Source organism: Eupeodes corollae, chromosome 2 (assembly GCF_945859685.1).
Source record: "Eupeodes corollae chromosome 2, idEupCoro1.1, whole genome shotgun sequence".
Classification (NCBI taxonomy): Eukaryota; Metazoa; Arthropoda; class Insecta; order Diptera; family Syrphidae; genus Eupeodes; species Eupeodes corollae.
Window position 1 is genome coordinate 126,152,564 of NC_079148.1, and position 17,639 is coordinate 126,170,202.

General features: G+C 36.0%; 1 protein-coding gene across 6 annotated transcripts in view; it reads left to right on the forward strand.

The window, feature by feature from the left end:
* Positions 1-17,639, forward strand: part of LOC129947732 (la-related protein Larp4B) — a 55,296-nt gene that overhangs the window by 28,629 nt on the left and 9,028 nt on the right. For 4 of the 6 annotated variants that reach the window (XM_056058395.1, XM_056058398.1, XM_056058400.1 and 1 more), the window contains 6 exons: positions 12,653-13,205; positions 13,271-13,520; positions 13,582-13,722; positions 13,800-14,027; positions 14,146-14,764; positions 14,825-17,581. In XM_056058395.1, the coding sequence (XP_055914370.1) occupies positions 12,653-13,205; positions 13,271-13,520; positions 13,582-13,722; positions 13,800-14,027; positions 14,146-14,764; positions 14,825-17,581 (4,548 nt within the window). Of the gene's footprint in view, positions 1-727; positions 1,470-12,652; positions 13,206-13,270; positions 13,521-13,581; positions 13,723-13,799; positions 14,028-14,145; positions 14,765-14,824; positions 17,582-17,639 lie in introns of those variants that run through there. The other 2 variants (XM_056058399.1, XM_056058396.1) reach the window with 2 other exon arrangements.

Below are 17,639 nucleotides of genomic sequence, written 5' to 3' on the forward strand. Positions count from 1 at the left end.
TTCATTGTGATAGCTTGCATTGAATTGAATATGGCTGAACTCGTAAACGTCAGGCGAAGCCGAAGCGTGTTTGTTTTTCAGCCATAATCCCTGAACATTACTGCCACACAGGAATAGTTGAAAGTTGTAAGTAACTAGGCCTTACCTAGTTCTCATAGAACTGTTGCGCCACCTAATTAATTTAATATTTAACTTCATCTAGCTAAGTTCACAAACTAGCATACTTTTATCTCTTAATAATAACTACTTCCGTTATTTCAAAAATAGTGTATGGCAATCTTGTTGAGACGATTGTCGCACTCAAAGTCGCAATAATTGTCTTTCAGTTCATATAGCAGTAAAGTACGTACATACCTCCGTCTCCACAATCACATATGTACATTTCTTCAAAAATTTAAGTTTACCAAATTTTTCTCTTAAGAGAACTTATCCTAGCAAAAAATGTTCTCTTTCATTCTTTTTTTACTCTTATCATTATTTATTGTTTGACAAAATAAAATAATTGACAAACAGATAACATAACAGAGACATAAAAGAATGCAAAATATCAAATCGCCCTGTTCCATTCGATCCATCTGCTGTTTGTTCTCGGTTCTCAATTTTCCGCACCTATTTTCTGCTATTTCACTTTTTTCGTCTCGTTTTCCCAATGTCGTCGAGTGGAATCGGAAACATTCCCAATCCCATAACAACTCGTCGGTATCGGAATAGGAGCGGAGCAGAGCGAAGGAAAAAGCGAAAAGTGTCCAAGAGTGCCGTCCTCTTTTGCCCGTTTCATTTCCATGCATGATTTTCATTTCTTCGCTGATAGAGAGACGACTGATTTTTATGATGATATGTCAAAAGTTTTTTTTATTCAAGAATACGAAGAAAAAACTAATTAAAAATTAAATTAAAACCCGTCTAGATAGTGAACGAATAGTTATATTAATTAAGAAAAGTGTTTTGCTTCCTCTCCGACATAGTTTTCCATTAGAAAATAATCAAATCAAAACGGTACCGTGTGTTTTTTCGCAAGCAAAAAAAAAAAAAGAAAAGAAAAATTAATCAGATATTCTAGTGCAGAAGAAGAAAAAGAAGAAGAAGAGTATAAAAAGTATTCTCTCCTCGAGTGTGTGTGTGTGTTTGTGTATCTGTGTGTGTTAGTGCGGTGCATTACAAAAATCATCGACCACGAAGTCGGCTCGGCTACTCTACAAGAGCTCTATAAGCTACAACGGGCTACGACTACGACGACGACGACAACCTCAACCACAATCGAATCGACGAAGACTTCGACTTCGGGACGGGCTACGTACGGCTATAGCGGCTACAGCTACAGGCAACGGGCAACAGCAACGAAAAACGACTTGGACAACAACTACGCTACTATACTCTTTTGAGCTGAGGAAGACAAATAATTCTCCTCTTTCCCCTTGTCCTCCTCACACAACTCAAAATCAACTCATACAAAATGGAATACTACCTAGGTTAGAATTTACATTTATAACAAAAAAAGAAAGAAAAAAACAATATAAAAATGTTTATCTATAATTTTTCTTGTTAAGAGAACATTTTCCAAAGAAAACCTTCAACCAATAGAAATATAGGTGAAACTCGGCTCTTCGCTAAAAACAAAAAAAACTACATAATAGGAAAAACATCGAGTGGAAATAAAAACGGAAAAAATATACCTACCTATATACATATATGTATTTATATTTATGTACAGTACAAAAGAAAAAGAAACAACTGCAGACAGTTTATTTTATTTTTGCTGGCGAAAACGGATGAAAATGAATGGAAAAAAATTCGATGATGATCGATGATGACGGTTTGGCGATCATTGTGCGCCGTGACTGATGTTTTCTTTTCTTTTTTTTCTATTTTGTCTATTTTTTGAAATGGAAATCTTACACTCACTCGCACTCCCCTTTTTGCACATTCCTCATTCTTCGTGTCTCTATCATCATCCCCTAACCTCTTACCCGCACCCGGTAGTAGTATGGATGTAGTATAGGTAGCAATAGCGGTAGCGGTATAGGAAGAAGAACAACTTGTGCAAAAACAACAACTCGGTGAAATTTTAAATTCTCCCAACAATGGTGACCAGGGGCTTGTTTTTTTATTTTGTTGTAGGTATGTTAGTAGGAAATGTATACTATGACGTCAAAGATTCATGTTTTTGGTGTATGGGTAGTTCATTATTATTATGGAAATTCATCTTTTTATTGTTAATTTATGTTTTTAATAATTGAAACTAAAACAACTTTTTGATATTAATTTTGTTACTACTGTAATGCAACTGCCAAATACTAAGTGTAGAAGCTGTAAAACAGTCTTAAAAGAAACACATTCGGATTTCTAACATTATTTATAGTTTAGGAACTTCTGGACCGGTTTAAATGATGTCTAAATAAATTTTTGTTTGTCTCACTTTTAAAATGTGAGAAAAAATGTACTAAACAAAAGTTTAACAAAATAAGCTTCAAGTGTTAGACTCGTATGACACTTGTGTTCCATGAATTGATAGCAAAACTATTGCAGACTAAAGATACTTTTCAATGTTTTTTTTTCTTGAGAGCATGTTAAGTCATTCTTATTTATGTTTTATATAACGAAGATCGCCAACATAATAAATGGTGTAGTAAATAATTTTTCATTTTCTTATAAACGTCTTCCCTTGTTCAAATAAATTTTCATTAAATATTTAATACCTACACGTACCTAGATAAATTGACCTTAACTTAACGCTTAATGCAAGGTACGAGGTGTGTTCAAAAAGTACCCTGAATTTTTAAATTTCTCGGGTCTGGAGAGTCTGGAGGTCAAATTTTGCTTTATTGTTTTGGTATACATGCCCCTAAAGTATGACGCAATTTTCACCTACATCACAGTTGCTAAAGTTCGACGTGATTTTATGAGCTCGGCGATTTTTTTGAAACTGGTGAATGTTGACCAACAAAACAACCACATGAACATCGCTCAGGAGCTATTAAATGAACTTAACGACGCTTCAAGGGTCATAACTTGTGATAAAACATGGGTGTACGGCTATGACTTCGAAACCGAAGCACAATCGTCCACCTGGAAGCATCCAACGTCACAAGAGCGAAAAAAGCAAGTCAAGTTCGATCAAATGTGAAGGTTTTGCTTACTGTTTTCTTCGATTATAATGAAATAGTGCATCAAGAGTTCTTACCACAAGGTAGTACAGTTAATAAGGAGTATTACCTTGAAGTTATACGACGTTTGCGTGAAGCAATCCCAAAGGTTAGATTTATGGAAAAACAAAAATGATTGACCTTTGCACCACGATAACGCACTTGCTCACGTTGCTTGTTCGTAATTTTTTGGACAAAAACAAAACCGTTTTCATGCTATAAACCTCCGTATCATCAGATATGGCTCCCTGTGACTTTTTCCTGTTTCCAAAGTTGAAGAGACCCATGAAAAAAACGGCGTTTTCCTCGATGGAAGAAATAAAGTCCGAATCGGTGAGAATACTCAAGGACATATCAAGACTGATTTGAAGTTTGAAAAAAAAAACGCGAAAGTGTATTATATCTGGGGGGACTACTTTGAAGAGGACCACATTGGTGGATAAATTATAAGAAAATTAAAATAAAGCTTACCCACATTTTTATATAATTACAATCAAGAAATAGTTTACGAAATCGGACAGTGAATAATAATGAACCCTCTTTCGCCTGTGAATCTGCCAAAAAAAATCTTTTGGATTTCAACTCGCTAAAAATTATTATGACATAAATAAATATTTTGTTTTTTTTTTAACACCTCGTAAATCTAAATTTTTGAACAACCTAATCGGGCAAATCACAGGATCCCTTCATGAAAATTCGTATTGCGATGTTTTTTTTCCCAAATTTGGAGTTCGAAAACACTAGCATTTCAAATTTCGAAATCGGTTTTTGTATTTTAGTTAGAACTAAAGTCAGGATATTTTTTTTTCATATGTACATATATATATAGGGCCAATTTTCATTGATAACTACAAACATTCGCATAAAAATGTTTTAAACGAAATATTTAAAGTTTGACTAAAATTTAATTTTGCAATTTTGACAGAGATCGAAGAAAATACTCAATATTTACATAAAATAAATGTGTAATAATGAAAAACTAGTTTTCTTTTCCCTGAATGTCTTCAATTTGGCGTACATCGAATTTTCAAGTTCTGTCAATTTCATTTTTTATTTAATTGTTATAGTAATATGCTACACATTTTCAAAGATATTGCTTACTATTTCCTATTAGTCGTTCTCTTACGATTTTCTAAATAATTTGATGGTAAATTTAAGTTCAAACTATTATTAATTCGATTTTCTAAGCTGTAATTCTAAAAAAAGAAATTTGTTGGCTAATTTTCGCTCATTCGTTAGCGTACAAATTTGTGATCATTTTGAACCCGGGGCTTTACAAAACAGCAATTTTCTAAATATATATTTAGAGAATTTTTAGCTAGGTATCCCAAAATTATCAATACTTTGCTAACTAGAAATATATTAATTGCCTTTTAGTAAAGACTACACTGAAAGCTTCGAAACAAGTCCAAAAACAAACAGCAAATAAACCTAAGCGAATCTATAAGTTTAAACTTTTAACTCAAATCATATTTATGTTCATATATATTAATAATTACTTTGTGTTAATGTAGCCATGTTGCGACTTTGACTTAAATAAAATATTAAGAGCTAATTACACGCTAAAATTGGTTAAAAACCGGAAAATAATATAATAATCGTTAAAAAATTGAAGTATTTGTATTTAAAACCTGAAAATGTATTTGCCTTTCAAATTTTAAATCATTTTTAAACTAAAACATAAATTCAGCGGGTTTTACTAGGGTAGCCGAGTTTTTAAATTTCGTGTTTTAAACTCTTTTTGATATGTATGTATATATGAATATTTTTATTTATGTTAATTGGCTTGATAGTTAGTCTCTATGACTGTCATATAAGAGGTCTTGGGTTCAATCCCTGTCTTCCTAGTTCTCTACGGACTGTTCCGTCACGTAATTTAATTTGGATTAAGTATTGGATTGATTTTAGTGATGTTTTTTTAGAATTAGTATTGTTTTCCACTTTCAAATATTCATATCTAAAAGTTCAGTATGCTTTGATAAGTCGATTGTTTTTGAGGTCGGATTTTGTTTTGAAAATAAAAGTAGATAACTTTTCATTTTGAAAACAAATCAAGCAACTTCTGGTCACTCTAAGTCACCGAGTCATCGAAGTTTTTCTTTCGGTTTTCGTTCTTGTTTTTTTTCCCTTGCATAACACAAATTCACTGTGTGAATATAAAACAGAAAAAGATTATTTGATAGGAGGAAAAAGAAAACTTTATATAGAAAAATTATCAGTGTGGAAAAAAAATAATTCACATTGCAAATTGTATGTAAATGTCATTTTTATTTAATACAATTTAGTGCACCACTCACTCGCTAGTGTTTTCCACTGCTGCTGCTCCTGTTTTCTGATGACACGATACAGGGAAATAGATAAGGGAAGGGATTTTATTACAATGGTTTCTCATATATGCATAGCTACCTTCCTATAAACTTCCCCTCTTCTTCTCTCTTTCTCCAGCCGGAACTATCGTCGCTCGACGCCAGACCCAGGAGGAGAGTAGTAGAAGTGCCGCATTTAAATTCCTATTTAATTGCATGAAATTGGAAGAAAATTGTGTTTTTATTTTACCTCGATTTTCTTCCCATTTGCCAAAAAAAATAAAATAAAAAAGATATAACGGTAGTTCGATCTGCAAAGACAAAGATGTGTGAGTGTATTGGTGGAGGTGTGTTTCAGTTTCAGTTTCTCTTTCACCCAATTTCACCACCACCACCCTTATGCCTTCACTGCATAGTTTTCCCACCTTACATCTGTCTCTTACATCAGCTGGCACTGTCAATAGAGAACATAATGGAGGGTTGCTGCTGATGGGCACAGTGGGTGGTACTGGGGACTTTCACAGAGCCGCGCGGTGATGTCAAAAAGAATTTTCAACGAAAATCATGGAAATCATCCCACTTCATGCAGGAATTAGTCTTTATTTTTACTGCATATTATAATGTAATGAATGAATAAGAAATTTAATAAGGAAGAAAAAGACGCAAACAAAAAATAAAATTAAAAAAAAAAAAACACAAATAAGTGGGTCAACACATTCGAGAAGAAGAGAAGACGGCTCGACTTTGTAGGCCCGTGCGACACAGCATACACCAACCCCACTTGTTGTCATTTTTTTCAAAAAAAACAAAAAAAATAAGAATTCATGACAGCGGGGGATGACATCGACGACGAACGAAAAAAAAAAGATATCGAATTTCAAAATTCTGTGTGAAGTTAATTTTTATTTTTATTTTTTCGACTCAAAGTCTTAGGTTACATATTGATTTGCTTTTTTCCAGATGAGTGCTTCTTATTCTGCAAATAACATGGAAACTTGAATATTGTTTATGGGATGGTGTCATAAAAAAAATGAAAAATAAGAAAGTCTTAAATCCTTAATGTGTTAATAGCTGCATTGAATAATGGTCTTGTATTGCAGCACAATTGCTTTGTACTTTTCATTCTTGAGGTAGGTTAGGTTCAAATTTCATTCAAATTAAGTCTGTACCTATTCTATTTATATTTTTACTCAGTGGATATAATTGCTAGGTTTGTAATGTGAACTCTATTTAAAACTTAATTTGCCCGTTTGATTGACAAACAACTCTTGACTTTCACTTACCATTTTGAAACTTAGGAAGTACATAGGAAGTCCAATATTGACAAGGGGATACTTTTTCCTTTGATGATCTTCCTACCTCAACTTGGTTACAGTTGACCTTTCATTGAATTTAAAAGTCAAGTCTTTAATAACTGGAAATTTATCGATGCCCTATCGAGAAAGAGATAGGTCGAATGTTTTCCAAAAATATCTAAAAGCCCATTAAAATAGGACGAAAAGGGGGTAAACCTTGAATTGAAAGATTACACCTTGTAAACAAAATTACATTTTTGCTCTGCTGCACAGACAAAAAATAAAGGTTACAAATGTCTTGAATTCGAACCTCGCCTTACAATTTTCTGTTACCACGGGTTTTTAAAATATATCGCTAAATACAACCAAAAGCTGGTATTTTAAGGCACAATATATCCCTTAACAATACATTTTATGAGGATTTTGCAAAATACAAATCTTTATCGTTTAGATAAATAAATAAAAATAAAATAGGTGGCGCAACAGTCCGTTAAGAGCTAGGGCCTAGTGACTTACAACTGTCGGGGATGGAGGGGGACCTACAGTTTTAAGCCGAATCCGAACGACTAATTTGAGAAAGGACTTTTCATGACAAGAATTACTCTTGGAGAATTTTCAATTCCTCGCAATAGCCAGTACCCGTGAGAGAAACTTTAGATGGCATAGGCAGGGATCAAACCCAAGACCTCTCGCATGACAGTCCAACGCACTAACCATCATGCTACGGGTACTGCATTTTCCTCTAGATACTGTTTAAAGTATCTCCCTTAGATAGTTTTCGTAATTTTCCATTTGTTATGAAATCCTTCATTTGATTCTATCTGAAGTAAAAAACCATGAATGTCTTTGAATAATTAGTTTCAGAGTTAAATTTTAGGACTTTCGTAACCAAACTCCGATTTTAGGTATGTGCAACAGTATTTTTTTCAATATACTTATTCCAAAAACTTAAACTTTAAACCTAAGACTACGACTTTGTAGTAAGATCAAAAATTGATTTTATACCGGTTGACTTTTTTTTTATTATGAACCGTTTTAGCACTAATGCTTCGGTGTTCCTTTAAAGTTAAGGTATTGCAGGTTAAGACTTATGAGAAGTTTTTGAAAAATAAGTAAAGATAGTGAACATGTTTAAACTAAAATAAAATTTTGTTGACAAAAAAAGCTACTAACAAGAGTTCAAAAAGTCTAACATAAGTTTTTTTTTCGAATTATAAAAGGTTGTATCTCAAAAACCCGATGTTTGATTTTGAACTCCGATTCGAACTAAAGCCATCAAAAACCATAAAAAACTTATTAATTTCATTACCTTGCTGACCAATGTCACTTTTGTTAAATTACTTTAAAAGTCTTTACAAAATTCGATAAGATATAAGTTGTGTCACCGAGGTTTTGTCTAGATCAGAACATCACAGGACAGCACAGTTTCGTGAGAAACGTCAGATCAAGTTAGAAAAGTCAGTTAAACGTCAGTTGTCAAAAAAAAAAAACAAAAAACAAATTGCAAATTGTGTGAATCTTTCGTTTCTCGCTTATTTTTTGTTTCTTTTTTTGTGTTTTTACTGTGAAAAATATTATTAAAAATTATTGAAATGGAGAATCAAGTGATTGCTAAGATAATACTAAATAAAAATGTTAGTGGTTCAGGCACCAATTTATTTTATAATTATTTAACTAAACAAATTGGCAAAATAACTTTATTTTAATTTTTTTAAATCACGAGAAAAAAAAACACAAATCACAGCCAAATCAAAACGTAAACAAAACAAATGACATTCCGATTTTGACATTTCTCACGAGTCTATTCTAACCTGATCTGGCTCAAAAACAAGAACAGAAAATCCTTATATGACTTTTCTCGGTTTGTCAATGAACAGGAAAGTAGGAGAGTTCAGCACAGAAAAAACCTCAATGAACAGCAAAAAGCTGTACTTTTCTGTCTAGAACAGTCCAGCGCAGCGTCAGTGAACACAGCTATAGACTGCTAAAGGTCGACAAATCTGATTTTTCGTGATCAGTATGTTTATATATGTAGCTCCTAATAAGTGTTTTTCTTATATATTCCCAATCGTTTCAGAGTCAATATTTTTGTACATTAAATTTTTGAAAAAATTAAAATACAGTGGTTAACAGCTTATTTGATGCAGTGCTAGATTTATAATTTAAGTTCCTATAGCATACAAACAAGAAGGACTATCTAAAAAATTCAATTTTATTTCAAATAAAACAAAATAATATACTTCAACAATGAATAAGAGTTTATTTAAAAATAATGATATTAAAGAAAGTAACAACGAAAAAAACTAAAAACAGTAATAAATTGTACGCCACAGCTTATTTGATACAAGATCATATGTTTTAGAAAAAACTTGCGAGTTATAAGAATTCTTAATTTCATTACTTAGTGTGGCACCCTTTTGTCTTTTCAAGAACTTCTAATCTTCTTGGCATGGAATCAACAAGCTTCTTTTTTATTTCCGGTGTGTCTTCGTATATTAATGTTCAACAAAACCCACAAATGTTCTATTACGTTCATATATGGAGACGCAGGGGTGGCATCAAGTAAGGACATTTCTAGATGAGCCATGCCTGCACGATTCCTGAATTATGATTCGGATCATTATGTTGATAAAATCGGAAGTTTTGACGAATACCCAACTTTTCTTCACTTTGCATCAAATTATTTTTTAATATATTTAGGTGCATATTTTTGTTTATCGTCCCTTCAATGAATTCCAAATTTCCAACCCAGGCTAACTCGCGAACTAACCCAGTGACAGAAAATACAAATAAATAACAACCTAATGCGTGAAAATTTAAAACGTAGGTCGACTAAGTTAGTTGTATCAGAGGTATGTGAGGTATTTTTTTTTATCAAAATTGCGTTTTCCTCTTAGTAGGAAGAATATGAACGTTAATTTGGGAATTCTAAAATTACAAATTGCTCTCTGAACATGGGTCTGCAAACCTACATTTAAATTTATAGCATATATACAGGGTCCGGCAAAAAGATCTCCCATATTTTAAAAGGCAATGATAAATAAATAAACAATTTAACAGGCAAATTTTATTGAATTTTTTGAATTGGAACCAGACTTCTTTTTGGTTCCTAGTAAACAGATTTAAGTTTAGTTGGAGAAAGGTCTCAATCATGTGGCAATAGCGATCCGCATTAACTGTAACTTTTTGCCCATTTTCTTCGAAAAAATACGGACCTAACACACCAAATTCAACAACAGCATACCAAACTGTCACATAAGGGCCACGCCATTATGATTACTTAAAACGGCACGTAGACCACTATCTATTTATTCCCGGAATAAATAGCTTTGAATATAAACGTCTAAAAATGCGGGAGGTTTATGTTGCCGGACCCTGTATTTTACCTTAAGAGATATGCTGCTTTTATTTTGGAAATAAACACTGCAAATAAGCTGTGAGCAACTGTATATGTAAAATAATTAATTTTTCTATGATTTGTGTAAGCTTTTAAGTAGTTAACTTAACTTCAACCAAAAGAATAGCATTACCTGCACTGGGCTTCGATGCTCCTAAAGAAATTTCTAAAAACCTTATGTTCAATGCCACCCAGTTTTTCTGCAACCACAGTTTGGACCACATCTATTCTTACAATAACAAAACACTGTTTTTGTACTTGATACTCGGTTTAATGAAGATAACTAATCTTCAAAGATTAGTACCCCTCTCATGATGGTTAGTGCGTTGGACTGTCATGCCAGAGGTCTTGGGATCGATCCCAGCCTGTGCCACCTAAAGTTTTTTCACGGGTACTGCCTCTTGCGAGGAATTGACAAATTCTCCAAGAGTAATTCTTGTCATGGAAAGTGCTTTCTCAAATTAGCCGTTCGGATTTGGCTTAAAACTGCAGGTCCCCTCCATCCTTGAGAACAGTACTCGCTCACAGAAATAGGTGAGAGTTGTAAATCACTAGGCAATAGTTTCCAATGGACTGTGGCGCCACCTAATTTATTTATATTTTTAATCTTCAAAGAAAAAGAACTTTTTTTACTGACTTTAGTTTTTTCACTATTAATTCAATCTCAAAATATTGTTGAGCGGAGTGCACTTTCTGTCCTATATCCCTGAAACGGTTGAGTTTAAGAAAAACTGTTTGAGACAAAAACAGAGACATATATGTCTGACAATTTTGGTACTGAAAGCTATAGAAACGGATATACTCGGTGATAATTCGGAGGTCCATTACTTATGACTATTAGGTAGTCAAGAATTTGTTTTCAAAATGTTTACAACACCAAAAGGGGGGTATTAACAAATTTCCAGCTTTCTATCTCTAATTACGCAGTGAAATCCTTATTTTACTGGATTATAAATGCAATTCATTAATTGAAAAGAAAAAATACTATACCTACAAATTCGAGTTCATATAGTTTAAAACAACAGGAAATGGAATCATTATATCCAGCTCCTAACCTGTTTAAATTTTGTTTTTCCCAAAATCTTATACAAAAAAATAGATATCTAGTTCAATCGATGTTCGAAATGCAAATTTAGAAGCTGTGGTCAAATCTAATTACTTAATCACTTTTAATCAAATTTACAAATTCAAAAATTTCGTATTCCCCTTTAGAATTGTGCAAAATGTATAATGTTATTAAATTTGATATAAGATAACACAAGGCTTTGGCTTTGACTGACTGTGTTCGGTGACTATTATGGAAATGATTTTGCTGTGAGCAATCCCTTCATTAGATCATTTTTGTTGTTGTTATTCTTTTGTCTAAAAGCTTTAGAATATATTATTTATTGTGAATAATTCTGTTATGACTATGTATGTATTTTATAAATGAATTACAATCTAATTGGTGGGTTTGGGTTATAATGTAATATTATTAATTTACTTTACTGACGATAAACTTACTCGTTGATGACAGCTACAAATTGTACTTTTTTTAAATTTACATTTAAAATCGATTATAAAAATATAAAAAGAGATTTATTGCACTTGATAGGGGGTGTTGTTTTTACGTACCTATGTTATATAAAAAAATATCTATTAAAAATACAATAGATGCTCGATAAAATGAACTTTAAAAATCCAATCACTCGTCTTGTTTTTTTATGAATGAGATCACTTTACTTCAAGATGACTTCTGTGACCTAAGAAACAAAACACCTAATCCTAAAATATATATATTTTATAGAATATGTTTAAATTCGAAGCTACGACGATATCCAAGCAAAGTCAGTAGCGTTCTTTTTATTAATTGCCACGTGCATGCAACGTTCCCTAAAAGTCGCGTGACTGAAAATATTTAAAAATACACAAATCGCTGAGAGTACCTTTTTGAATGCTGAATGCCCAAGCGTCGTTGTCGTCCATTTTGGTATCACCACCGCCACTAGTTTGTGGATAGCTTCAAAATGTCAAGCTATACAATTATGCATATAATATAAACCAATTTACAAGTTCCTATGAGTACATGTGACCCTTTTATTAATATAATATGTTTCCAAACATGAAGAGCAACTTCTATAACCGAAAAGGAAGATCCCGCATTAGACATAGAGATCTTCTCAACAATTGTCCCAATTATGATTAACCACTCTTCTTTAAACAAACATTTGTTCACTTATTCTTTGGTGTGATTATTTATCTATTGAAAATACCCGCAGAGTAACAACTTAAACATCAATAACCAGATTAACAAAGAGATAGGTGATATGTAAACTATTTAACACATCATTAAACTCTCAAGAAGAACTGGATAGGCCTGTGCCTATGTGAACTAAATTCGAGATCGCCTAAAATTAGATTCAACTCTGTCACTTGTTAAACTTCCCTAAGAAAGCCAAATATAATTACAAAAAAATATTATCTACTAATTTTTAATTATTTAATATCCATTTTTTTATTTTTTTTTTTAAGCTGGAGGATATGTTTATATGAATGGAGATCCTGTAAAAATAAATCAACCCGTCACAACCACCGTTTATGCAAATGTTCCTGTTGAAACGGCAATGTTAGCTACAAATTTATATGGTCAAGCTACACAATTGGCAGCCCCACCAGCAGCACATATACCCATTCTAGCAGCGCCACAACAGCCGCCACAACCTCAACCACAGCCGCCTCAGCAGCCACAGCAACAATTACAACAGCAACAACAACATTCACAACCTCACAATCAACAACAACAACAGCCCACAACGATCGAAAACGATTATACAGTCATGAACGGCACAATGCAGGAAACTTTAGTTGGTTATAGCCAAGATGATCTAACACTTAATAACATGACAAATGCAGTATCAGCTGATCAATTGCCAGGCAATACAACTTCTGGAGTTGTAACAAGCAATCAGCAACAGCAGCTGATGTCTGCCAATGGACAAGCCGTTGGCCCAATCGATCCAAATGGAATACCATTAGATCAATTGAAACAGATGCTAGCCACACAATTGGAATACTATTTTTCAAGGTTTGTCTTAATAGAACTCCAACGCATAATCAAGTATTATAATATTATTTATTTTTTTCTTTTAGAGAAAATTTGGCCAACGACACATATTTATTGACGCAAATGGACAGTGACCAGTATGTTCCCATTTGGACTGTGGCAAATTTTAATCTAGTTAAGAAACTGACAAAAGACATTAAGCTGATAACAGAGGTCCTTAGGGAGTCTCCAAACGTCCAGGTTGACGAAGATGGCTTAAGAGTTCGTCCGAATCATAAACGATGTATTATAATTTTGCGAGAAATCCCAGATAAAACGCCGTTAGAAGAAGTTAAGGTAAGTCTTACAATTTGTTTTTTGAAATGTTTTAATAATAACATTATTATTCCACTTTAAGAATATATTCAACAATGAAAATTGTCCACGAGTAATATCGTGTGAATTTGCACACAACGACTCGTGGTATATTACTTTTGAGTCCGATGAAGATGCTCAAAAAGCATTTAAATACCTGAGAGAGGAAGTCAAAACGTTCCAAGTAAGAATGATTTAAAAAAAAAGCTTTTTACAATCGATTCATGACACATATTATTTTTTTGATTGATTTTTCTTTAGGGAAAGCCAATAATGGCTAGAATGAAGGCTAAACCTTTCATCCATCGGTTGCCCATAGCGCCGGTTCCAGTGGCAATGAAAAATGGCTATAGACTGACATCACCATCGGCTGTATACGATCCAAATGCAGCAGTTGCATACACGGCTCCACAACGTTTTGTATATGCTGCGAATGGAGCTGCCATGTCGCAAGCACCTGTTCCATATAATGGCCAAGTCCATGTTTTTGTAAGTAAAGGTTCCTCTTAGAAATTAAATATACTACTTTTATATATTAAATTTGTAAAATTCACATTAATAAGCGATTTTTCTTGTCATTTTATTTTTTGTCAATGTATCGTTTCAGCAGCCATTTCAGCAGCAACAATTTTACTCGGGTCTAGTCACTGCTGCTCCTTGGCCAACAGCGGCTGCTGCAGCGGTAGCAGCAGCCGCTACAAATGCACACGGCCAAAACTTTTACGATATAGGAAATGTATTTGCTGCCAATGGGCTGGCACCACAAGTTCCCCCATACACGACAACGGCAGCGGCTGCAGCGGCCGCTGTAGCTGCCAATTCGGTGTCCAAACCTCAAACAAATCGTTACAACAATCATCGCAATAGTAACAATAACAATCGAGGCAAACAACGCAATAACTCACAACAGCAACAACAACAACAGCAGCAGCAACAACAACAACAGATTGTTAGTGGTGGCAGCAGTGGTGGGCAAGATCCTAGAGCTAGTTGTTTAAATAATGCTTCGGGGGCTAATATAGTCTCACCAATCGATCACCATCAGCAACAGTCAGCTGTTCAACAGCAACACTTGCAACAGCATCAAATGCAACAGCAAAATTCAGTGGTGACGACAGCTGGTGGTGGTGGTGGTGGGGGACAGCAACAGCAGCAGCAGCAAGGAAGCGGTGGATCCCAGCAGCAACAGCAGCAGCCGAGACATTATACAAATATGAAAAATAGTGGTATGTTATGGAAAAGTTGGCGTTAGCACATATTCAATACTCAACACGTTTTCTTGACAGGTGGCGGCGGCGGGGGCAATAGTGCCAGCGGAACGGGTCCAAAGTCCATGGACAAGAATAATTCCTATGTTGGTGGTAGCGTTGGTGTTGGCATGGCACACCTTCACATAAGTTCTTCGTCACAACAGCATCATCACCAGCCAGCGAATAGTAATTCGTCATCGACTGGCCATCATGCGGTCCCACAGCATTTGCAACAGCAGCAGCAACAACCACCACAATCCCATTATCAAAGTCATGGTATGCCTTCCACAACAATACACGCTTCCTATCCATCGCATCACCATCAGCAGCAACAGCAGCAAGCGCCGGTTCAGCAGTCTCACATAAGTGATAATCACCACGATGATGATGGCATGCCACAAGCCGCTATTATCTCGACACACAGTCGCAGTATAACGAATTCCACGACCAAAGAGCAGAACTGGGGTCAGCGGTTTCGTCGTAGACGGAGAGATGACTCTGGAGACGGTGGCTACACATCAAATCCAAGGGTTTCCTCATCCGGTGGTGGGATTCTATCGAGCAGCCAATATAACTCGACGTCCGGTCTGATGGGCGGCTCTTCAAACCCAAACACCAAAAACAACTCTTCAGGATCGTCGGGTGGTGGGCAACAGAGTGGATATAGCTATCACAGCCGAAGCAGCGGCGAACATCATCATCCTCATCATCATTCAGCTGGTGGAAACTCAGGTGGAGGCTACAATTCACATCGTGAAGATCGCCAAAAATTATCTGGCGGTCCGAGTGGTGGAATGAATAACCAATCTCACCACAGCAACCATCATCAATCACATCATCATCACCAGCACCATAGCCAGCAGCCATTGCAGCAGCACCCGCCACATCAACTACACTCCCAGCATAGCGGTGGTGGAAATAACGCGGGCGGCCATCAGCAGCCACATCATCATCAACACCAGCCGCCTCATCATCACCACCAGCAGTCGTCATCACAGCAATCCCAACAGCAGCAACAACAACAACAACCTCACAACGCAGCACCTCCACAACAACCACCACAATTTGATTTGGAAGCAGCGGCATTTCCTCCCCTACCAGGTATCGAACAAAATTCACAAAGCTCAGCCAGCAGTACTCCACAGCAACCGACTGTTGCTTCTTTAACCCATACACATACTAACTTGAAAAATAATGCGAATTTTCCTTCCTTACTTCCATCGCCAGCCACGACGTCGTCCACATCATCATTGAGTAGTAGTTCGAAGTCAGCTGCGTCGGCGTCGGCGGCGTCTAGTGCAAATAGTTTGCACGAACCATTGGGGGCTGCCATCACTAACGCAGCTGCCTCTAATTACTCCCATCAAAGTTCTACAGCAGCTGCAGCTAACGTCGATTCAATTGGTCATCAGCAATCGAACGCTTTTCCATCTTCTTCTTCTTCAGCGGCCAACAATACTAACAGTTCTTCAATTAGTTCCTCTTCAAACAGCAATTGGTCTGATTCGAATCGCCTATCTGATGTGGTACGTGGCAACAGCAACAAATCGAACAAATCCCGAAAGGATTCATTCAAGAACCGGAACGAAATCAGTCCACCGCCGGCGCAGGCTGCTGCTGCTGCTAGTGCTGTTGTAGATAGTGCGCTACTGGATCTGGAAAGGCAACCACAGAAAACTATCACGCCTGCAGCTGTAGTAGCAACTATTGGCGCTACAACAACAACTAATACAAATAATCATCCTCCCACTGTGATAAAGTGTCTAACACATTCTAATTCTATAACGACGGCCACAGCCAACACCACCAACAATACAACCAGCAGCAGCAGCGGCAACAACAGCATCACCAACGTTAGCAACAAAATCCTTAATAGTAATTCTAGTACAGCTGATAAAGCAACAAAGACTGATGAGTCGCTGTTAAGCCACTGTTTGGAACAGCAACAGCAGGCTGGTGGACTTGGCGGACTTCAAAACGATGTTACTGGAACCATGAACAATGCTCAAACAACGCATGTTGTAAATACATGCAGTGTTGCCACAATGACCTCGTCCTACGAAGGTGTTAAGTCCAACAATAAGTTCTCCAGCGGAGGAGGTTCGGTCGCCGTCGCCACCAAACAGGGATTTAGTTCAACTACAGTGCCCCCAAAGGATGCTACTAGCCAAAAGCTGAAGTCAATTTCATCTACCTCCTCGAGCAGCAGCAACAGTAACAGCAGCGCTGTGCCTGCCCTCTCAACTTCATCGACGGTAGCTGTGCAAATAATACCATCTATAAGTGGTGGTGGACCCAATGCTGCTGCAGCACTGCCATCGTCCTCGCCAGTGAATACTTTATTGCCTGAATCGGCTGGTGGTCGATTGAGCTACGCTCAAGTAGCACAACATCACAAAGAGAGGCTAGCCAAAGAAGGCAAAACTCCAGCCGCTAACAATATTCCCGCAGATATTGGGAAGTCATCATCTGTGATTGAAACTTGTCTGGCGACGGTGCCCGCAACGACACCGTCCACCATTCCAACTTCTGCTACTGCCCCTGGTGCTGCACAACCACTATCACCAGCATTGTCGTCCTCTGCACTAAGTATTAGCTGCGGTAGCAATAGTTTGGAGATAATTCCTCCCGATAACAACAATACAATCATTGGCAAGGAAAAGAAAAAGGACTATCCTACTGCTGCTGCAACCTTAGCAACAACCACTCTCAACAACACCGCAAACGTTGTTATGGTCACAAATTCAAACAGTGCTGGTGTGATACGTGCCACCGATGGCACCAAAGATAAGGGTAAGTTCAATATTTATATTTTATTAAATTATCTTCTTAACTTAATAATTATAATCTT